The 24,823-nt window shown below is 32.5% G+C and overlaps 1 protein-coding gene across 1 annotated transcript; it reads left to right on the top strand.

The window, feature by feature from the left end:
• Positions 1-1,148: 1,148 nt before the first annotated feature.
• Positions 1,149-17,780, top strand: LOC145267093 (uncharacterized). Its single transcript, XM_080123089.1, has 2 exons — positions 1,149-1,258; positions 16,055-17,780. The coding sequence occupies exon 2, from the start codon at positions 16,085-16,087 to the stop codon at positions 16,802-16,804; it is 720 nt and encodes a 239-aa protein (XP_079979215.1). The 5' UTR covers positions 1,149-1,258; positions 16,055-16,084; the 3' UTR covers positions 16,805-17,780.
• Positions 17,781-24,823: the final 7,043 nt, after the last annotated feature.

The following is a 24,823-nucleotide window of genomic DNA, read 5'->3' as shown; positions in this document are numbered from 1 at the left end:
ATTAATTCATGTTCTGCTACCAACCAATCAGAAACCAGAATTGCTTCATAAATATTAAACCTTTTCTGGAGCAATTTTACATGTTCTTTTCTCGGGTTTTGACACGGTAAGAATATTTTGTTCTGTGGAACTGTCTTCTACAAACAAGTCACCTCCCAGGACCCAGGACTTGTGTGTAACAGCGGACCATCTGAAACTGTTCTGAAACTCAAAATGGCTTACACTTCCCTGGAGGAGTAATGTTTCTTTCTTGTCCTGTGTTAACTCTTTTGAGATAAAGACTTTGATAACCCGTCTCCGAGTTCTGGACCTTCCTTTTTTACTGATTACTACTGTTGTTAATTTGGTGCTAATGCAGAGAGTGATCCGCGCTATTTTTTAAATCGTATTTCCACGTTTAATTAAAGTTTTATTGTTTTTTTGTTTTTTTATTCAATTGTAAGGTTAAAGTACAGAATAGGTACAAAACACCCTTCCCTCTCCATGTGAAGAATGGCTTTTTAAATAATAACGTTATTATTTCAGCACGGATCACTCTCTGCATGAGTACCGTTAATTTCAATATCGTTTCTTTTTATCATTTCTAATTGTTTTTATTCGTTTGTCATTTTATTTATAAAATTACGCAGGAGTGATTCAATGAAAAAAAAAAAATCTAAACTGCTAAAATTCATTTTTTTTTTTTTTTAATCCTGTATTTAATAAAAGTCATTTAATTAAAAACCTATTGTTTTCTAATATTATCAATTTCAATATTTCATTTTTTTTTTTTTTTTTTTTTTTTAATAAAATGACGCCAATTTTACTATCCAATCAAGTGTGATTCTTACTACTGGTGTGACACGACGTATGTCTCTTTTCTTCCTCATATTTCTGTTTCCCTAAACTGCAAGAGGGCCAGGGCCACGGACGTCGCTACAGGTATGTAGATTAGGCTGAGCTAAGCTGTAGACTTGCATCGCCATATTTTTTAATAAAGTGCGATCCCCATGCGGAATAAAGTGTTCTCAAGCATATATAAATTGGCACTTTTGATACTGTGAACTGACTGTTCTTGGGGGTGGGCAAGTCAACATAACTATCAATAATCGAGTTATTGATCAAATATGTGAAACTGAAAAGGCGGAATTTTAATAACGAGGGACATGTTCTTCTTTTACACCGGTTACCGAAAATCTCATTGTCATCAGAAAATATTGAAACGCCATATTGAAAAAAGCACCTTTAGATTGTCAATATCCGAAGGCATACTAATAAAGTAAGTATTATTTATTAATAATAATTAATATTTGATAATTAATTGTAATTAATAATTACTACACGCATGTTTTAGCAAGTGTTTTTTTTTTAAAAACAGGTCGAAATTTAAGATCAGTTTGTTTTTTTTTAAACAATTTTATTTATTTTTACGCGTCGTTTTTTATCATTGCAATAATATTTTTGAGTATGTTTTACTGTTCACTGTCCTTCGAAAAAGTGGTAAAAAAATCAAATATATAATAAATGAATGCTACGAAATGCAAGATAAGTTACTCTTCTACATAACTAGGTAGGGTTTTAATGTTTTTATTCAGCTCGAAAAACAAGCGTTTTCAAAGGGTATACGACACGAGTACGATCACAAGAAAAAATGGCTACATAACAAATACAATGTGGTTACTTTTTCTTGTGGTCGCGTATCCTTCGAACTTGCTTGTTTTTCGAGCCGATTAAACAATTTTACATTTTAGTAAAAACGGTGCTAGTGCACTTATTGATCCGCGCTATTTTTTAAAAATATTATTTTCAAGTTTAATTAAAGTTTTATGATATCTGTTTTTAGTAAATTGTTAGGTGAAAGTACAAAATAGGTGCAAAAAAACACCCTCCCCTCCCTATGTTAAGAATGACTTTCTAAATAATAACGTTATTATTTCAGCACGAACCAATAAGTGTACTGTACTAGTACCGTAAAAAAAAAAAAAAAAAAAACCCACCCAGTTGCGTAGAAAGAGGAACTTATCTTGCTTTTGGTAACGTTTATTTGGGTAAAACTAGAGGAGAGCGTTCTGTTTGGGGGTTGTTTTGAAAATGGAACGGGAATTTAAATTTCGTTCCATTTTATTTATTTTTAATTGCGCATGCTCCAACAAAATCGAAAACTCACCGTTCACATTCGAAATGTCAACTTTTACAGGCTTTCAGGTATGCTGACAAGGTTGGGAGTGTTTATTCCGAAAGTCGTCCTTAACATCGGGAGGTTAAGGGGTGTCTAGTCCGAAAGCCGTTCTTAACATCGGGAGGTTGGGGGTGTTTAATACAATTTTTTTTATCAAACTGACTTTTTCGTTTAAAATGTAAATTTCGTTTTTATTAATAAAATTTTATTTAAAAAAAAAATCTTTCGTTTATTTATTTATTTATATAAAGTACAATTGTTGAATTTTATTCTTTCCATTACTTTCGATTGTATTGGCGCATACTGTATCGTCGAAAATGGAGGCCATTTTTTTTTTTTTTTTTTTTTTTTTTTCGCGCATCTGTTGTTAAAATCCGAGGGGGAAATCAGTATTTGAAACTATCACCGAAGCATGAAGTAAAAACAAACAAACAAAAAAAAAATAAACTAGATAATGATTTTTCGATTTCATTTAAATTAATTTGTTGTTGACCCTTCAAAATTGCTTTAATTAAAAAACAAAAAAAAATGTTTCATTAAAATTATTTATTTGTTCAAAAAAATAAATATTTTATAAAAATCCAATGTTGCTTTCATTACAAAATTGTTTTATCAAAATTATATTTTCTCATGCAAACTTTTCAATAAATGTTTTTCCCTACAGTAAATGTTTTGGTTTTCAAATGGTTCTCGTCCAGTTTAGACAATTATGAATATGTCATTTTCATTTTCTGTTTTTAATATAAAAAAAAAAAAAAAAAATGTCTCATGAAACACTTTCTCGTTTTCATTAATTAAATCGAAACATTTTCAATTAAACAATTACACTTTCTTTATTTACTTTTTTTTCATAGTTCTTTCCGGAAGTAATTAATATCTAGTTTATTTTTTTTGTTATTTATTTCTAACTTCGGACATAGTTTAAAATACTGATTTCTCCCTCGGATTTTAACGACAGGTGCGTGAAAAAATGGCGTCTCCATTTTCGGCGATAAACTGTAGAAGTACCAAAAAAAAAAAAAAAAAGATTAAAATGGAACGAAATTTAAATTTCCATTCCGTTTTCAAAACAACCCCAAAACAGAGCGCTCTCCTCTAGTTTTACCTTTATTTATTATATATTTGATTTTTTGATCACTTTTTTGAACGAACTGTGAGCAGTAAAACATGCCCATTTTCCGAAATAGCCAAGAAAACAAAAAAGAAAAGGGGGAAGGGGTAAAAATTGAAGGCACAAAAAGTAAAGGTGCTTATGCATTTATGTTACCGTGTTAATCATTTTTAGGCATTTCGGCATATATCTCGAGACTTATTATTCTTGCATTACTTCCCCTGTTTTCTAGACGGTGATAGCTGATTTGGCGTTCCCAACAAAATATCTTCCAACAGATATTTTAACTGAAGAAATTTATCACATTCTTAGACGAATTATTTGTAGTATTTGTATTTATAAGAAGTTTGGTGTAAGAATATTTTTCTGTAAAAAAAATTTTTTTAATTTTTATTTAAGACTGTTTCACATAAAAAAGAAAGTTAAGTTACAAGAGATAAATATTAAACGGTTATGAAATGTTTTTTTTTTTTTTTTTCCAAGTAATTTATTTAATGTAACAATGTTTTATAAAATAATAATAATAATAATACTTAAAACATAATTAGGTTCTAATACAGTTTATCGCTGAAAACGGAGACGCCATTTTTTCGGCCACCTATCGTCAGAATCAGAGGAAGAAATTAGTATTTAAAATTATGAACAAAGTGTAAAATAAATAAAAAAAAAAATAAAAATAAACTAGATAGTGATTACTTCCGGAAAGAACTAATTACTACGTGCCCCAGTGTAGTATAAACATCTCCAACCTCCCCATGTTAAGAACGGCTTTCGGAATAAACACCCCCAACCTTGAAAGCTGTTCTTAATGTAGGGGTGGTGTAGGGTGTTTATACTACGCTGGGGCAAATAGTAATTAGTTCTTTCCGGAAGTAATCGTTATCTAGTTTAATTTTTTTGTTGTTGTTTATTTCATGTTTCGGTCATAGTTTAAAATACTGATTTCTCCCTCTGATTCTGATGACAGGTGGCCGAAAAACAAAATGGTGTCTCCATTTTTGGCAATAAACTGTAGTAGTACCCTTAAATAATTTATGGCATTCCGGCAACTTAATTTTTTGGATATATTACTATTTTTGGCATGATAATTAAGTATGTAATATTGTTTTTGCTTAAAACGACATATTTAAAAAAATCGATCTGTCGACCATATCTTAATAAACACCTAAATAATAAACAAAATAGGCAAAGGTGGTGGTGGTGATGGGGTAACTGCATCCGGTCTTGTTAACATTTCCCTCAAAAGTGATGACAATCAATGAATCGTGAAATTGTGAAAGTGCATGTTTTATGTAATATTAGGTTGGTGCAAAAATAATGTCGTTTTTTTATATATATATATATCTGATAAAAAAGGCGACATTATTTTTGCACCAACATGATATTCAGCAATATGTAACTAACTGCGACATGACAATTAAGTAGATAACATTTTATTTTTAATGGAAATTCAATTTTTTGAGTTTAGTTACTTTGTTGCTAGTACAAAGAAAGGCAACAGATCTAACAAGGGAGATAATCGTGGAAGAAATGAGATTTTTTTTTATTGAATTGTTAGGTGAAAGTACAGAATAATCACAAAACACCCTCTCCCTTCTATGTTAAGAATGGCTTTGTAAATAATAACATTATTGGTACTTGACGGGAATGGCTGCTCTCTAAAAGCGCATGCACAAAAACCTTTTTGAAGAAAAAAAAAAAAAAAAGGCCAAAAGGAATATGTATGAAAAAATAAATGTAACAAAAAATAAAAATATTTAGTGGGGAAAATATAATAAAAATAAATTAAAACAAAAACAAGTATGAAATAAAAGTATGAATCAAATTTATTAAAAAATAAAATAAATACACGCAATTAAAAAAAACGTCTATAAGATATATACGAAGAAAGTGAAAGAAAACCCTTTCCGCATTTCAGGGAGCAGCCATTAAAAAAAAAAACTTTTATGCAGGGTCCGCGTTACCCGTAAAGTATCATGCTATTATTTCAGCGTGGTACAATAAGCCCATAAGTATCAATTTAGTTTTAAAATAAACAGTAAGAACAGTAGTTTAATTAAATTAATTAAAATTTGAATACTTACCAGTTCTGTTTTCATAAATTTATTTTAAAAATATTTGAAATATTAATTTAATTAAATAACGACCAATAAACAAAAATTGAAAGTAATCTTAAATATGCTTTCTAAAATAAGCAATCTGAATTATCTCCCTTGTTTCTGCAATTTTAAAAAAATCTATCTGCCGACTTTCTTTGTACAAGCACCATTCTTTTTATTATTGTTTTTTTTACTGCTTTATTTTTTGTTGGTAATTTAGTATAACACGGTAGTTTAATTTTCAAAGATCTCGTTAGAGGGCGCTCACATTGCTCAATTAAAGTATGGAAGCACAAAATGGAAGCAGTACCTCCGCTTTTCTCCAAAACTGCTTACTTATATACATTTTAGCAAAATATTAAGACATTTTGTGTTGATATATTTATGTTTTAAAATTTATTTATCAACAAAAACAATGAATGTGTAGCGAAATATTGTTTTGAATTTGTAGACATTTCTTTTTATTCATTTTTATTTATTTTTGGCAAACTATTTAGATATTTAAAAAATATATTTACAAAAACATGAAAAAACAATGAACGTATCACATTTTTTACAGTTTTAACTGTTACAAAATAAAAAGACATCAACAATTGAATTAGAATTCAAAAGAGTATTTCACGTTTCTCTAAGAAATATAGTTTGAAAATAGATAAATGAAGCAAACACTATAAAAAAAAAAAAAAGCTTATGTAAGCTGGAACACAATGCGACACATTCATTGTTTTATTTCTGTAAATAAATTTTTTCTTTTTTAAATATCTAAACAGTTTACCAAAATATATAACACATTAAGTTAAATAAACATAGTTATTTAAAAATATGTATGCAAAAAAAAAAATAAGTAAGCAGTTTTGGAGAAAAGTGGAGGTATTGTTTCCATTTTGTGCTTCCATACTTCAATTGAATGATGTGAGCACAGTCTATCAACATGTTTGAAAATTAGGCTACTGTGTTATGCTCAATTACCATATATATATATATATATATATATATATTGTTGTTGGTCTTCGTCAGTCTAGAAGACTGTAGAGGTGATTGAACACTGTCTTCTGTGGCTAAATAAGCCTATCTTCGATCTACATTGTTGGTTGCAGACATCGCAGTGAAGGTCACTGCGTCGTGTTGGTGGTCTGTTGAATTTTGTTGACTGGCCTTCCTGAATAGTCTTTTGCTTTCTGCCCATTCTGCAATGACTCTTTCACTAGTGGTCAGGGTTCGGGTTACCGTTTGTCTCCAGATGTTGCAGACTTTAGCTTTGGACTCCTAGCTGGTAGGGTCAATATTACATGCTTTTATGTTGCGTTTGCACATGTCGACATAGTGGAGGTAAGGATGACCAATTTTCCTTTTGCCAGTGGTGAGTTCACCGTAGAGAATGTCTTTTGGGATTCTCCCATTGTCCATGTGGTGCACATGGCTTATCCAGCATCAGCGTCTTTGACAGTGGAGAGTGAACATGGAGAGGATATTAGAATTGATGGACTACATCTAAGCTCTGCCCATTCATAATGATGAAGGGAGAGGATGAGGTTCCTTGGCTCATGACTTGGATTTTCTTCAGGCTGATGGTAAGACTGAATTCTTTGCAAGCATTTGAAAAACCTGTCTATGAGTCTTTGAAGCCCTTCTTCAGTGTGAAATGCTACTACTGCAGCATTAGCAAACGCCAATTTTCTGACGGTAACTTGTTGAACTTTGGTCCTAGGCCAAAGGCAGTTGATGTTAAAGAGGCAGCCATCCAATCTGGAGCGAAGGTAAATGCTGTCTTCTGATAAATTGAAAGCATGTCTCGGGAGAAAGGCAAAGAAAATGCTAAATAGTGTAGGGGCAAGCACACATCCTTGTTTGACACTGCTTTTTACACCAAACCTAGCAGAGGTGTCTCTGTTGAATTGCATAGTGCTCATCATACCATCATCAAATGACTCTATAAGGCTCAGGAGTTTGGGAGGGCAGCCAATGAGAGGCACCATCTTGAATAGCCCATCTCTACTGACTAGGTCGGATGCCTTAGTAAAGTCAATAAAGGCAAAGTACAGTGGCCTGTTTTTATGCAATTCTCCTGGAGTTGGCGTAGTGAGAAGATCATGTCAATGGTGGAACGTTGGTAGCGAACGCCACACTGTGACTCAGGATATATTCTCTCAGCAAGAACTTGCAATCTCATCAGAATGATGCAACTAAACAATTTGCCAATGATGTTTAATAGCAAGATTATACCCTTATAAATATTTCAGTTGCTCCCGGTCCTCTTTATTCTTGTATAGGGTGACTATGTTTGCATTTCTCATGTCCTAGCGAACAGCGCCTTCTTCCCAACAACATAGCAAGAGTTGATATAATAGCTTGAGAGAGAGAGAACTTCCTATTCTTAATCACTTTGCCTGAGATGGAATTGGTATCTGAAGCCTTCCCCAATGGGAGTTTGTCAATTGCCTTGGAGACATCGATGGTGGTTAGTATATCCAGCTCAGATAATTGTGCATAGTATATATATATATATATATATATATATATATAGGTGCACTCACCTTAATATAATTGTTGGCAAAATGTGTTGCTGCTCGGTTAGTTTAGTATAAGCGGTGGACATTTGAGATGAAGCTGAAGGATAAATAGGGGATAGTCCTTACCTTAAAATTAGCTAAGTTGCTTTATGTTAGCATCTTCTTCCATGATTAGGTGAGTGTTATTATTAATTAGGGGAGTGTTGGTTTATTACAGCATAATCACATTGACACACCGGTTCCAGCTGGATCACTGAAGTTAAGCAACGTTGAATCTGGTCAGTACTAAATCTAAATGAGTAGCCATTTGGGACTTTCAGGTGCTGTATGTGCTCTCCGCTTATCTCTGCATTGTTTCCAGTTGTCCTGGCCTTCTTGTCACTGGACTCAAACAGTGCCGATTCAGGAGAGGTGTGGTTGTGGATTGCACAACCCTTGCCTCACAATTACACGCGCTACTGCTCCTAAGGGGTATCCTTTGTCTTTCAAGACTGAACGGAAGCATGGGTTGGTTTATATTGAATATAGTTATTAATTAGTGGTGTATCGGAACCACGTTGTATCCAATTTCCTTTTACCTTGGTTCATGTATTAAGATATTGGGAGTGAGAGGTTATGAATTTACGGTTACTACTGTGAGGGGGTCGCTATTAGTTTTTTTATTGTTTATTTAAAGCATAGCTTAGTACTCGCAGTTTGTAGCTGATTCAACCGATTAAGGTGAGTGCACTTTACATACTCAATAATTAAACATCCAAAGATGTTTAACTAAAATAGTCTATGGTCATGCATACCTTTAATTGGAATGTTGATATGTACCAACAGGAATTATTATTGAAAAACAACACTACATTCGGAAACCAACCACATGATTAACCCCAAATGATAACAACACTCTAACCAGGGAACTACCCAACAGGGAGCAACCCAACACTAATACATATATATATTAAGGGTGGTGGTGTTTGATTAACACTGTTGGGGAGCCATGATGTAATATACTGTTTTGTTTTTAAATCCCCGAAACAGTGTTTCATGGTAAACAACTGATGATCCCTTGAAAAATAAATTATTGGTATTATAGTAAATTCGAGAGCGAGTTGATGCAGTGATTGCAGGTGATTAAATGACTTACTGACTAGATGGTTTTCTAACGAATGATAAAAAATATTTTTTTGTATAGTTTTAAAGGTTAAAAACTTCAAAGACTATATATATATATATATATATATATATGTATATATATATATATATATGTATTAGTGTTGGGTTGATTAATTGAGAATCAGAAAAATCAGGCCTTTTGCTGGTATCAGAAAAATTTGTGCTTATTTTCCAATGCCATAAACGATTCATTTAATTATCTTTTTTTTTTAATTTTGTTTTAAGCAAAATCTTCCACTCCTAGTAGTAATAATAAACCAATAAATATGAATTGATTTCAAAACTACCAGTAAAACTAGAATCTATAGATAGCCTCCCTTAAGAAAACATATGCACATTTAATGTGTTTTCACGGTAATCTGAGAAAAAGTAACAACTTCATAAGTAAAATATTTAGAGATATATAAAGAATCAGAATCCAAATCAGAAATTGTATTGGAATTGGGAATTTAGTACAGAATCGGTAATTGTACTGGAATCAGAAAAATATTGGAATCGTCCCATCATTTTAATTCAGAGTCATTAATATAATTTAATTCACTACATATTAATATAATGTGGTTATATTGTTATAATTAACACTAAAAATATCTCCTATAATACTTTTTTAAATTCATTATTTAATAGTTTATATTTATTGTCTTAGATAATGTTAATAATACTTACATGTATATGTGTATTTAGTTTTTTATACAAAATTAATTTTTAATTCATAGACTTTTTTGTGCTATTTCATAAAATCTAAAAATACAGCCAGCCTTAATCTAATTATTACACTGAATAAGGTGCTGTCAAGAATTGAACATTTTAACATGCTGGAAGAAATAAATGGTAAGATGAACAACATCTTGGATTTTGGAATATAGATTTTTTGTCATTAATTTGTATATACTCTGTAGTTATATTTAACATACATCGAGCTTCATAAATAAAAGGACTGGTGTAAATAAAGCACAAAATATAATTGAATAAGTATATTTTTCCCATAGTGTTGGGAAGATTAATTGGAATGAGGAACCAGAAAAATTGGAACTTTTGGGGGTATTGAAATTGAAAAAATTTGTCCATATTTTCCGATGCTAAAATGATACTTTTAATTGTAGTTTGTATTTGCTTTTGTTTAAAGCAAAATCTTCCACTGCTGGTTGTAATGATAAAAGAATAAACATTTATTGATTTAAACTGATAGTAAAACTAAAATTTATAGATACCCCCTCCACACACACACGTGTATTTTTACGTATGAGAAAATATCTGTATACATCGTTTTTTTACAGTAATCCGGGAAAAAATATCAGCTTTATAGTTTAATATCAAGAGATTTATAAAGAATTAAAATCAGAATCGTTAATTGTATTGGAATTGGGAATTTAGTACAAAATCGGTAACTGTATCAGAATCGTCCCATCACTAATATATATATATATATGTATATATATATATATATATATGTATATATATAAAATGAATGGGACAATTCCAATATTTTTCCCGATTTCGATACAATTACCAATTCCAATTCCGATTCTTTATAAATCTAAATGTTTAATTCTAAAATTGTTATTTTGTCCTGATTACTGTAAAAATACATCTTAAATGTGCATATATTTTCTCAAACGTAAAAACACACTTGTGAGGAGATGGTCTAGAGATTTTAGTCCTATTGGAAGTTTAAATCAATAAATATTTTTTATTATTACTACATGCAGTGGAAGACGTTTCTTAAACCAAAATGAAATAAAAGAAAATTAAGGAATCAGTTTTAGCATCAGAAAATAGGCTAAAATTTTTCTGATTCCGATACTCTAAAAAGCTCCAATTTTTCCAATTCCCGATTCCAATTAATCGTTCCAACACTAAAAAATGAATTCTACAGGCAAGGCAAAAAATAAAGGTGCTTCTGCAGAATTTGAATCTAACCAGACAGACTTTTGCCGAACTAAATCTAAAACTCAAAGGTGCTTATATATCAGACAGGTACCTATTTGAAAGATTTTCAATTTTATCAAGACTCATTAAATAGCATTTTGCAGTATAGATAACAGAACGAAAAAGTTATAAAAAACATATATAAAACAAATGTTACCAAAGACAAGACAAGTTATTCTATTTACCTACATAGATAGACGAATGATTTTGGAACACTAAAACCTACTTGAAATCAAAGAATACTTGAAATCAAACATGTGCCTTTTTTTTCTTTATATTAATTAAAATTAATTTTAAAAAGTAAAATTGAAGAATGAAAAACATTGTCTGCCTAAAACTTATTATAACTAATAATTAATGTGTGTAATGTTGCACACGGGACCCAAGATGTTGTATGCAGTCTACATCGCAAAAGAGAACAAGACAAAGAGTAACTTAAACTCACTTTTTCATATAATAATGGCATTTATTTTCGCATTCTCCTACCATGCATAATTTCTGGTTATGGCTGTGACATCTCTTACCTCTGTAACGGGATCGTCTTCTCTAACATGCTCTTTTTTTTTTAGTCTTTTCCTTACAGTGATGTCATTTCGCATTTTGTGTGCATGCATCTGCACTCTGTTATATGTGCAGAATGAAAGCAAAGGCACACCGTGGATTGATGATGATGTTGTTTTCATCCAATGCCTGTAAGCATAGATGAAACGTGAACAAATTCCGCAGAATCTTTCACATGTTTTCTATTAGCTGGAACTACTTGATGCTTCGCCAAGGCTATTAAGGGTATTTTTATCGTGACGCCATCACTAGATGGGTGGCCTACCACGACTTAAGAGTGGCCCATGTACCCTTGAGAGAAGAATAGACTACGCCAGTTTCCCAACTTGGTATTTTTATTCCACGGTGGTTGGATTAGAGACCAATTTTCAATTGTGTTTTAGCGTCCCAAATACATTTTTCAAATTGGTACCACTCTAATACATTAGCATCAAGTTAGATTTGGATAAAACAAGTTTGATTCAAATTGTGTAATACTAAAAATGATAAAATCTACTCACTCCACTATGGCAGCTAATTTATGACTATAGTTGGGTTGCAGTGTATTGCCTGGATGCTTACAAACTAACACCCTGTTCTTATGTAAGTGATGGCCATTTTGCAGTTAAGATAACAAATGTGACATTTATTGGGTGGATTTCTATCAATATTTTAAGTTTTGATTTTTTAGCGATTATAGAGACTGCCTCATGTCCAATATTTTTCCTGTTCTAACATAACACTCTATGCTACATGTGTTTACTTTAGTAAATAAACGCTTCAAAATAAGTTGAAACAAAACAAACTATCTAGGTAGGCGACAGAGTAACTTATCTTGCCTTTGGTAACATTTGTTTGTCATATATATGTTTTTTATTGCCTTTTCATTTTGTTATCTCTACTGCAAAATGCCATCTGCTGAGTTTTGATAATTGTTTAAAAATCGAAAATTAACAAAATAATGGTAGAAATCAACCCAACAAATGTCCCCAATCGAAAATGTTCTATCATTCTATGGGAATTTTTTTGCAAATTATTTTTATTTTTGTTTAACCTATGCTGAAAGTTTTAATTTCACATGGCTATGCTGTCTCAAACATCTACATTATCTGGGCTCTACAGACAAATGTGTCTTTAATTAACCTTTGACAACTGTATGTTTTCGTTTACTAGCCAAATAGAAAAGTTACTGGCCAAACTCATGTGATTTTTGGAATATGACCTCTTCATTCCATGACAAGTATGTACACCGAAGAGTTTTCTGTATTTTTTTTTTAATAAGTGTAATTCTAAATAAGCACTGAATTTAATGTTGAGACTTGAAAATATAAAAATTCAAATTTCTTCAGATGTTTTTTTGAAATAACTTTTGTTTAAAAAAAAATATATTGTTTCTGTAGTGTTGGGATAGTGAATTGGAATCGGTGAATCAAAAAAATCTGAACTTTTGGAGGTATCAGTGCCTATTTTCTGATGCCAAAACCGATTCTTTTTATTGTTTTTATTTCTTTGTACTGATATGATGAATATGTATTAATTTTTAAATGACTTATAAAGCTAAATTTCTGTAGGTACGAAACAAAAACTGAATTTTTACATTTGCAAAAACATCTGCACATATTTCATGAATTTTTGATGTACCCCACTCAAAAAAATCTAAACAAAAAAAATATATATTATATTTGGAAATTTAAAAAAAATCTAAATCAATAATTGTATTGGAATCAGGAATTTAGAACAGAATCGATAATTGTATCAGAATTGGGAAAAATATTACAATCATCCCATCACTAATATCACTATGTATATGTGTGTGTGTGTGTGTGTATATGTTTATGTATACAGCATAATCGTGTTGACACACCGGCTCTCATCAGATCACCAAAGTTAAGCAACGTTGAGCCTGGTTAGTACCAGATGGGTGACCATTTGCAAATTCTAGGTGCTGTATGTGCTCTCCGCTTATCTCGGCATTGGTTTCCAGTCATCCTGTACAATGTTGTTCGAGATTGTGTACCTCCTGCCTCAAAAATTTCACATGCAGGCACCCCTTCGTGAGTATCCATAGTCTGTCAAAGACTGAAGGAGTCTGTATATATATATATATATATATACATTGTACAGGATGACTGGAAACCAATGCCGAGATAAGCGGAGAGCACATACAGCACCTAGAATTTGCAAATGGTCACCCATCTGGTACTAACCAGGCTCAACGTTGCTTAACTTTGGTGATCTGATGAGAGCCGGTGTGTCAACACGATTATGCTGTATACATAAACATATACACACACACACACACATATACATAGTGATATTAGTGATGGGATGATTGTAATATTTTTCCCAATTCTGATACATATATATATATATATATATATATATATATCGGTAGGTAGATATGTTTAATAAGTCGAAAACTGGTACCAATCTTGTTTTTGATAATGAATACAATCCTTTATAGATCAGACATTTTAATTACCATTTTGAAATCACTCATGATTAATGGTGATGGTATATGTATATTTTATGTGACTGAAAATTGGTGAACAAGTCAGACATTACCTGAAGTTTATTAGTACCAAATGCAAGTTGGAATGCAGAAAGGATGGTTAAAAGTGACTCTACCTAAAACTTCTCCATTAACATTTTTGTAAAGATTTTTTTCTTGTAAGTTATTTTTTTTCATTGCTAAAATTATATCATTTTGAAACATTTATGGATAATTTGTTTTTTGTACAATTTTTCCATCATTATTAAACCAGTGACCTCCTTAAATTTCTGAAGTCATGAATCCTGACAGAATAAAATCTCAATCTCATATTATTTAATTATTGGAATTCTTTTTTCTTTGAGATATGTAATTTGTATATCCTCATCTTCATAGTTGTTGTTTCACAATGTTTTGACCAACTATTCTGGACGATCAGATAACAAAAACTTGGATTTATAAGACCAAAAAACCCAACCTTGATCTTTATTTTCTTTTTTGCAGGGTGCATCTTGAAATCTGGAATCCATCCACTTTTTTTTACAAAGGAGTCACCACTTATCAAGGCCTAGAGGCCGCTCAAGGTTAAGGTTTAATGAGTGTGTTGTAGTCAATGGGAAAATATTGTAGTAATCGTTACTAGTGGAAATTTAGTAAATTTGATTACTTAAAGGGACGACTCATCAAGAGCTTGTTTACGTTGGACTTGATGACGACCATATTGTAGTCAGCTGGAATGAAGAGATATGGAAATGAATTCCACAGGTATGCAGTTCTAAGAAAGAAGCTTTATTAATGGAATCTACGTTTAGGTTTAGGCACAGATAAAAAATGGGTGAAATTATTGATAATGGTTTCAGCTAGATGAATATTTTTCATGATAGTTTGGCAAGGGTGGACCATAGATTGGAGCTCAGTCGAGCACTTGCCATGGAAATAATTATAAAAGAAGAGACAGGCTTGCAACGTCTCTTCTGTGAGAAAGAAATTGCAGTGAAGAGAAATAGGCTACAAAGTCTATTTTGAACTTATTTTGAATTTATCAAGGCATGATAAAGTGCTTCTAGCAGCTCCTTCCCAGATGTGGCAACAGTACTCCATCCTTGAACATGCTTGGCTCTTGTATGAGTAGAGAATTGCATTAGTAGTGAGATATCTACTGGAGTGGTAGAATGATCCATCATTTTTCCAGCGACTTTGGCAATGGATTTGATATAAGTGTTCCATTTTAGATCCGGAGTAAAGGTCAGACTCGGAAGCTTGTCAAAATATGGAGCCTCCCAAAGATGATACCTTTTCATTTCAGTTGATGCCAGATAGGGATCAGACTGATGATGATGTAAAGATAGAATTTGGTTTTAGATACATTAAAATTAACCTGCCACTTCTTTCCCATATGCACAATGTACTCAAGATCAGAGAAGAGAGAATCAGAGAGAACTTGGTCATTTACAGCCTTTGAAGTGTTGCCATTGATGGTAGTGTCATCAGCATAAATGTCTACAAATGATCTTAGAATGTGATTTGAGAGATCATTGATGTGGATGAGAAAGAGTTGGGTTCAGGATGGACCCTTGAGGGACTCCAGCATTAATATTGCGAGTGTCTGATTTCTGCCCATCAACAACTACTCTTACGAATCTATCAAAGAGAACTGATTTAATAATTGAGAAGACATTTCCAGCTATACCGTAGCTGGAGATCTTGTGGAGTAGATCTTTATACCATACCCTATCAAAGGCCTTTTAATATGTCAAGAGCAATTACCATAGAAAGGAAGTTTCCATCGAGAGATTTGCTAATCCTATGAGATATAACTGTTAGCACATCTGCTGTAGATCTAGCAGAATGGAAACCATATTGTATATCACTGAGGCAGTTATTTTTGCTGAAGTGGTTGACTGCTTCTCTATTTAACTTAGATTCCAGCAACTTACTTATAATGCATGGGAGACTTATTGGTTTGTACTGAGAGGGAGATGACCGATTATATGAATTTTTAAAACATTGCTCACTAATTTAAATAATTTAATATTTGATTTTTTTTTACAGAGTGCATCTTGACAGTATTTGAAGAGCATTATGGATGTTCCAAAAAAAGAAAACTCTTTGCACTGTGACATCTGCGGATTTGCCGCCCGCTGCAAGAGTGCCCTTGAGAAACACATGAGAATGCATACTGGGGAAAAGCCCTTCTGTTGCAACATCTGTGGAGCTCGGTTCTCTCAGAAATCATCTTCCAAAATGCACATGATAGTGCACTCTGATGCAAAGCCATTTCCTTGCATGACGTGCGGAGTTAGTTTTTCGCGCATCTCCAGTCTACGAAGACACAAGATACGCCACACTGGAGAAAAACCATTTCACTGTGAAATATGTGGCGATAGATTTTCAAAAAAGTCGACACTCAAAATTCATTTGCTAACACACACAGGAGAAAAACCATATGAGTGTGCCACATGTGGTGCTAGATTCACACACAAGGCAACCATGACGATGCACATGTCTGTACATAGCGACAAAAAGCCCTACGCATGTGATATCTGTGGTGTCACCTTTGCTAGGTACACATATGTAAAACAACACAAGATGGTACACACTGGCAAGAAGTTGTTTCGCTGTGAGATTTGTGGGAACAGATTTGCTCGGAAATCAAGCATGGAGCGACACATGGTGACACACACTGGACTGAAACCTTTCCGCTGTGAAAACTGTGGTGTTGGGTTCTCAAAGAAGTTGCTTTTGAATGATCATTTATTGAAGCATACAAGTGATGACGTTTTGCAAAGTTTACAGACATAGATTTTTTTCTGTTTTTCAAAAACGTGGCATGATTTTTAAAGCAATTTTGTTTTTTCAAAAACATGGCGTGATTTTTAAAGCAATTTTTTTTTTTCAAAAACATGGCGTGATTTTTCAAGTAACGAATCATTTACTGATGCACACAGGTGATGACTTTTTGTAAAATTTACAATTTGGGTTTTTTTTTTCAAAAACATGGCATGATTTTTCAAGTAATGAGCTATATGCAATGCGGTTTGTAATCGAACTGTTCTGTTGACAGTGCATCAGTGCTAAGGTACCAAAGAGGGCCCTAAATTTCTGTTCTTAGAAAATTTTATATTGAAATCCAGATTTTAGGGTTAGTGGGAGGGTTTAAGGTAATCATTTAAATATGCAAAAATGGCTGTGGCTTATACATGATTATCGAAAAAGACTTATAAAAAAATTTATATTAGTTTCTGTTTAAATTTTAGGTGCAATGTACCAAAACCTCCCCTTCCTCAGTTTCTGGCCGTAGAAAATTTAGATATTAGATAATTTGATTTGGAGCGGTCTTTTAATTACCCCTCACCTCAAACCAGACCAAAAAGTCTGATTTTTTTAATTTTAGAAACAAAGGAATAGTTATTCTTCCGTTTAGATTGGTTACTTTTATCGTTTGTAACTTTGTTGAAGGTACCTTGATACTAACCAGCCATTTAGGTCAAATGACAGATGACTGGTGTAACATCAGATGATGTAGCCTCGTCTTTTTATCTTTAGCGGTCTTTCAATCATCCCTCAACTGAATTATTTCAGTGGTGTTGGAGTTTTAAAGAAATTTTAAACTCATTTGTTAAAGCATTTCTCACAGGTTATAGAGGTAGATTTTGTCAAAAAGTTACAAGACGTGACAAGATTTTTTGAGTAGAGGTTTGCATGCAATATGACTTGTAATCCGACAGACTGCACTGTAACATTCTGTTATTTTTATATAATAACATTATCTACGCAACAAGATTTTTTTTGTCCATATTACATTGAAGTTTTTATACATTAGTACAGTCAGAGAAAGAGGGTGCAAGAAAGGAATTTTTAAATAACGGGATGCATGCAATATGGCTTGTTGAAGATGCATAGGTGCTAGTCTACCTAAGGGCCCCAAATTTTTGGCATTGGAAAATTTAGGTCAAATGATATGGAATGACTGGTGTAACATCAAATGATATGGAATGACTGGTGTAACATCAAATGATATGGAATGACTGGTGTAACATCAAATGATATGGAATGACTGGTGTAACATCAAATGATATGGAATGACTGGTGTAACATCAAATGATATAGCTTCCTCTTTTTAATTTTTATCGGATCTTCATAACCTACACCCAACCAAACCATTTCACTGGCATTGAATTTTCAAAAATTTTCTGGTAAACAATTATTTGCTGAAAGCATTGACTGTCAGAGATAACTTGAATGTATATTAGAAAGAACTTGAATGCCTACTAGACACTGTCTTCGATAGTAATCATAGCCCAAATAAGATCTCTGCATGACTAACGCACAATAGAGGAATAGTGCATCTTCTCCAAGTGATGTTTCCTATGTTCACAACATTAAGCTGGATACTCCACCGGACTAGATAAATTCTTGTCCTGGAATCTATTAACATCAAGAGACTACAAGAAAAATATACTATAATTTAACTAATCAATAACTGATCAATTTAAGAAAGGAAAATTAGGGATGCCTTCAGAGCACTACTAAAACTAATAATGCATAAGGGAATTAACTCTTTGATAAAAAATCAGAGTTACTTCTCTTTATTTAGTACATTATCTGACTGGAAAACCGACGTCATCCCCAACCAAATTTGCATCAGTTTATGGTCAAAGAATGAATATTTTTTTTAAATTTTTATATATTATTTATCCAGGGCCACACCAATCAAGAAAATACCAACTTTGTGAGTTTATGTTTAGTTGTTTTTAGTTTTTAGCCGGACATGGTAGCTTTCCTCCAGTCTTGACAGACTGAATACCTGCTGTAAGGGTGCCTGCGCATGGATTTTTTTTTTGTGATGAGTTGCGCAATCTCCAGCCATACCTATCCTGAGTCTGTGTTGTTAAATATTTGTGGCAAGGACAAGGTGGAAAGATAAAAATGTTGCCCAAAAGAAAACAACACTACAGCTTTGTTTTAAAACTTTTATTGAAAAAATCAATTTGGGTAACTTGATTATGTAGTAGAGCTATCTATTCAATATAGCCAGCTTCAGCCTCAATCACCGCCTCGATATGGGTTTGGAACTGGGAGCATGCCTTTTCTACAACTACCAGCAGGAGCTCAGCCAATACTCAACAGATGACGCCAATCAAACTTACTTTGGTGTTATGGGAGGTCATGTTGGTGATGTTCTTGACGTATGACCAAATGAAGTAGTCCAATGGGTTTAGGTTGGGGCAGGAAGAGGAGCCAGTGAGAGAAGAGTACAAAATCATAGTACTCCTTCTGAAATCAAACCGGCTTTGGACTTGTGGACAGGTGCCATCCTGCTGCTGCACCCAGGGTGTGCCAGCAGTCACCTGATTACACCAAGGAATCACATCTAGGTACACATTAGTGTTGACTTTCAAGCCAACTTTGAAGATGTGAGGTGGTGTGGCCCTCACTTGAAATAACACCAAAGACCATAACCATAGCCAGAAACTGTTTTCATCACCCTGGGCACGTCCCTGTTATTCATGGCAATCTAGTGATGCATTTTGAGGATGCTGGCAATGGCCTTGTTGTCATAACTTGGATCGGTAGAGAGCATGAGTTGTACAGAGGCACATCTCCGATCTTGCTTGTTGAACATTGTGTCCTTTTCAGACATGATAGAAGAGTCCGATCGTTCTTAGGATTTGTACACAACTGGCCAACTAGTAAATGGTCTGCAACAAAAAAGAAATCAGGTTTTCATCAAACGGAAATGAAATCATGTTTTTTCTAGGGCGACAATTTTATCGTTCCACCCTTTAGAGGTTCAGAACGACTCGAGACAGTGTTGAGATAAGCGGAGAGCACATATAGTGCTCCGATCAAAAAACTGAGACATAAAGGAGGTTTAATGGAATATTCAAATGCATATATCTTGTATAGAAATCAATTCTAAGCCCTTAGGAATGGGGCTCCTTGAGAAGTTCGACTAAAGTAAAATGAAATCAACGATGACTTCTCCGAGTTTATAAAGGTAGATTTTCTCCCCCCCCCAAAAAAAAAAAATTATGAAAGAGAGTTTTCTGAGTAACGGGCTCTATGCAACATGACTTTTAGAAAATTGTTTCCACGTTTTGATGCCACTAATATAAATAATGCTGTGATAACTATTAGTGATGGGACGATTCCAATATTTTTCCCGATTCCGATTCTTTATAAATCTCTAATTATTTAACTATAAGATTGTTATTTCCCCTAATTTTCGTAAAAACGTTAAATATGTAGATATTTTCCTAAACGTAAAATTACACGTGTGGATGATGCTCTATTGATTTTAGCTTTACTGGTAATTTAAAATCAATAAATATTTATTATTTTATCATTATTAACAGCAATGGAAGATTTTGGTTTAAACAAAATCAAAAAAAAAAGTCAAAAGAATCATTTTGGCATTGAAAAATTTTCCGATTAATCGTCCCAACACTAATAACTATGCAATAATTAAGTGAAAAACCTGCTTCAACATTGTTTAGATGAGGATTTGTATTATTTGCATTGTTTGAACTACAGTTTTCATCTTGAATGTTATTTTCACAACGTTTTGGTCAGGGCAAGTTTTGTAAACAAGTTTCTTACTTTTTAAATTTTTTATTTATTTTCTTTATCTTTTTTTTTAAATTTGTAAATGACGAATCTAAATTTTTTAAAATTTGTAAATGACGAGTCTAAGCTAATTCACTCTTCAAAATGAGATTTTACTTTTTTTAGGCAATAGCAGATTGCTTACCTTTGTTGACATTTATTGTTGTGTATTTACTTTTATAACGCTGTTTTTCCTTTGTTATCTATTCTGAAAAATCACACACACATATATATATATATATATATATATATATATATATATATATATATAAAATTTACAGTTTTTATATTTAAATTTCATTCAGAAAAAAATATAATTTTCGAAGCAATAAATTTTTGTTTTGAAAATTATATTTTTTTCTGAATGTAATTTAAATATAAAATCTGTAAATTTTAATTTGCTCTGTCTAGTATATTGAGCAATTTTATTTGGCTGGGATTGTCTTATATAATGTATTACCACCCAAAAGTATTTCGTAAGACTTGAAACTACAAGATTCATTAATCTGTGATCCAATGCATCTAATTATTCTGATATATATATATTACGTCTTATAACCGTTTTTTTTCTCTCCTTCGATTAAGTTTAGAGTTACGCTGGGGAAAAAAGCACACAGTTTGGCGCTCTATAACAATGTCCACCTTCATCATTGTAGAAGTAAATGATTTTATAAAATGCCTTTACTTTAATTAATGACTCGCTGTTAGCCTGAAAATCTCACATTATGTCACATAATGTATTACATGAAAATGTCATATAATGTATTACATGAAAATGTCACATAATGTATTACATGAAAATGTCACATAATGCATTACATGAAAATGTCACATAATGCATTACATGAAAATGCCACATAATGTATTACATGAAAATGCCACATAATTTATTACATGAAAATGTCACATAATGCATTACATGAAAATGTCACATAATACATCGCATGAAAATGCCACATAATGTATTACATGAATATTGTGGAAATGAAATTCAGATTATTCGATGTAATATGTGATGGTTTAGATTATTTGGACCACTATTCTCATCTCAAGTGTATCTTTTTGAACATGGAAACTGTTGTAAGAATAATACGCAAGATGATATATACATAGAGATAAAGAATTACTCACGTCTTCTAAACACCCCTTCTCCAGTTTGGCTTAAGTTATGTTGGTGTGTAACAAAAGAAAAATTTTGAACTTTTCACCAACTCCCCCAAGTTAAACTGTAATTCTCAACGTTTGTCAAAAACGGCTGTCAAAAACTCAATTCCTGTCCTCTCCAATTCGTCCTTTTTTAAAACCACCACTCCTCTCATATGCAAATTAATGACATATATATATATATATATATATATATATATATATATATATATATACAGGGTGTACATTAAAATATTTATAACTTTATTTGTGTTTGCAACAGAAATAATCTGTAAAGAGAATTCGATTTTGGATCACTTCATTTTTAAAATTGAACACGGACTTTGTGGACACCCTGTATATATATATATATATATATATATATATATATATATATATATATATATATATACTAATGAAAGTTCTATTTTTCTTCTACTCTGATCCTATCACCTGACAGGATAGAGGTGTCACTTGTGTAAGTAATGTCTTGCATTACATTTGTCAGTCAGGAAAAAAAAGCATACAGTTTGGCACTATAAAAAAGTTCCCTCTCCCTATTGTAGAAGGGAGTGATTCTATAAAATTTACCTTATTTTAATTAATAATCTGCTGTTAATGTAAAAATTTCACATATTGTGGAAAGAAACTGTCGGATTTGGATGAAGTATGGAATACAGACCCCAAACGACTTCAGTGTGAAAAACCAAAACAAAAAAAAGGACACATATTACTCAACATCAGTTTACCTTGACAACAAGAGTGCGTTTTTTTTTTTTTAACACAACTCTAAAGTTTGGATTGATATTTTAAATAAAAATATCAATTTGTGAAAACCTACTCAAAAATTAAAACAGATTGTAAATATATAAACGTGCTCTGTGTCACAAAATCTGATCGAAAATTTAAACATTTTGTAAATATATAAACTCACTCTACATAAAAATCGGTCTTGGCCACGACTAAATAATATAACTCATTTTCATTATTTTTTTAATAAAAATATCAATCCAAATTTTAATTAAAGTTGTGTAGAGACTATGAGTGTGAAGGTCAAGGTAAATTGATCTCAACCAATATGTCTCCTTTTTTATTTATTTATTTTTTTTGCATTGAAGTCACTTGGTATGGGTGTTCTGTACTTCATCCTAGGATTTTTATCCAATGTAATGTATGATGAATTGTATTAGTTTGATCCTTCGCAATACTGTTCTCATCTTGAGTGTTATTTTCAAAATGTTTCGGTTGATGTAACCTCCGACTAAATTGTGAAAATAACAGGTGATGGTTAATATCTCAGTGCAAATGATTCTCAAAATATAATTGCAAATTACATAGGACTTATACCCAGTCATGACTGACAGAATGAGAGTATGCTACCCCCATGGATTAAATAAAGAGTCCCATTCCAAATTCCATGCAGATTCCCATGTTCAATGGAAAAGATTTGCCCCAAAGTTCAACACTCAAAATGAGAACAGTAGTCTGAAGAATCCCAAACATAAAACATTCATAGATATTTTGAACTACTGTTCTCATCTGTTGAAGGTGCATTGGTGCTAGTGTACCATAACGTAACATGCGGCCGCAGCCAGGATTGAACTCACTACACGAGTTTGTAGTGTAATTAAAATCTTGTCCGTAGCTGAATAATTGTTGCTTCACCAGGGCTCTCAAAGGTATTTTGTATCATGACACCATCACTAGATGGGTTGCCTACCATGACTTAAGAGAGGCCCATCTACCCTCGAGAGAAAGACAGCGCCAGTTTCCCAACCTGGTATTTTACCTTGCGGTACATACAGCACCTCGTCTTCCCAAATGGTCACCCATCTGGTACTAGCCAGGCTCAACGTTGCTTAACTTTGGTGATCTGGCAAGATCCTGTGTGTCAGTGATTGTGCTAGTGTACCAAATTTCTGACCTTTGAAAATTTAGGTCACATGATATTAGATGACCAATGTAACATCAAATGTAATATCAAATGTAGTAGCCTTCTCTTTGTTGGTTTGTGTGGTTTTTCAATCCCCCTCTCAAACAGAAAGATCTGATTGTTTTTACATTTAGATAAAAACATTTCTTTTTCTGTTTTTTAATTGGTTACTTTTATTTTTTTGTAACTTTGTGATTTTATTGATCTTAAAAATCAAACAGAAAAATAATAAAAGACAGTTAAAAGAATTTTATTTTGCTATATCATTTCATGTTACACTGGTCTTCTAATATCACATAAGCTAAATTTTCTGAGGCCAGAAATTTGGGGCTCCTTTCATACACTAGCACTGGTGCATCTGTAATGAAGCCATAGACGCGTGTGCAAATGACCAAGCCTTGGTGCTAGCATGATGCCACAGCAGGATCGGAAGAAGAGGAAAGGGGAAAAGAAGGAGAGGAAAAAGCATGTAGCAGAGAGAGAGAAAGACTTTTAAGCATGTGTCGACATGGCAGGGTTTTATTTTTAACCATGTGGCAGCACAGCATGAACATTTAAACAAGATGAAACACTCATTTATCTTCCAAACTTTTAATAAGATTTTCAGATCACTGTATACCGTGGAACAAATTAGAGACATAACAACCGGTTATGGCTGCAAATTAAGAAACTGTTAATTGACCCTGAGGGTAAAAGGAATGCAACCATATTGTTGCTAGCTTGGAAAATACATGTCAGGCAGTTTGGTGTGAAAACGACCGGTAATAAATATCTTTTCTTTCAACTGAAAAAAAATCTTGAGTCTGTCGAATTTCTTTTTTTTCTTTGTTAACAAAACTTTTATATGCAATGTTATGCATCTTTCCTTTTCAGTATGGCCACCATATGCATGATTTTAGAAAATTATTTTCATATAATAATATCATTAATATAAATGATGGGATTCCAAATGATGCTGCTGTGATGGATGATGAAATAAGTAACCGAAAAACTTGAATACTTGAAAACATGTTTCATATGTAATATACGGATTTATATGAATATATGGTTATGGTCAACTAAAATCCTTGGAAGCTTCTTGCAATATTAGTTCCAGAAGCAGTGAACACTCAGAATAGTCCCTAGGATTGAAACCG

This window comes from Euprymna scolopes, chromosome 42, assembly GCF_053919585.1.
Source record: "Euprymna scolopes isolate OS-2025 chromosome 42, ASM5391958v1, whole genome shotgun sequence".
Classification (NCBI taxonomy): Eukaryota; Metazoa; Mollusca; class Cephalopoda; order Sepiida; family Sepiolidae; genus Euprymna; species Euprymna scolopes.
Note: the sequence above shows the minus strand (reverse complement) of the source record. Positions and strands in the feature narration are given on the sequence as shown.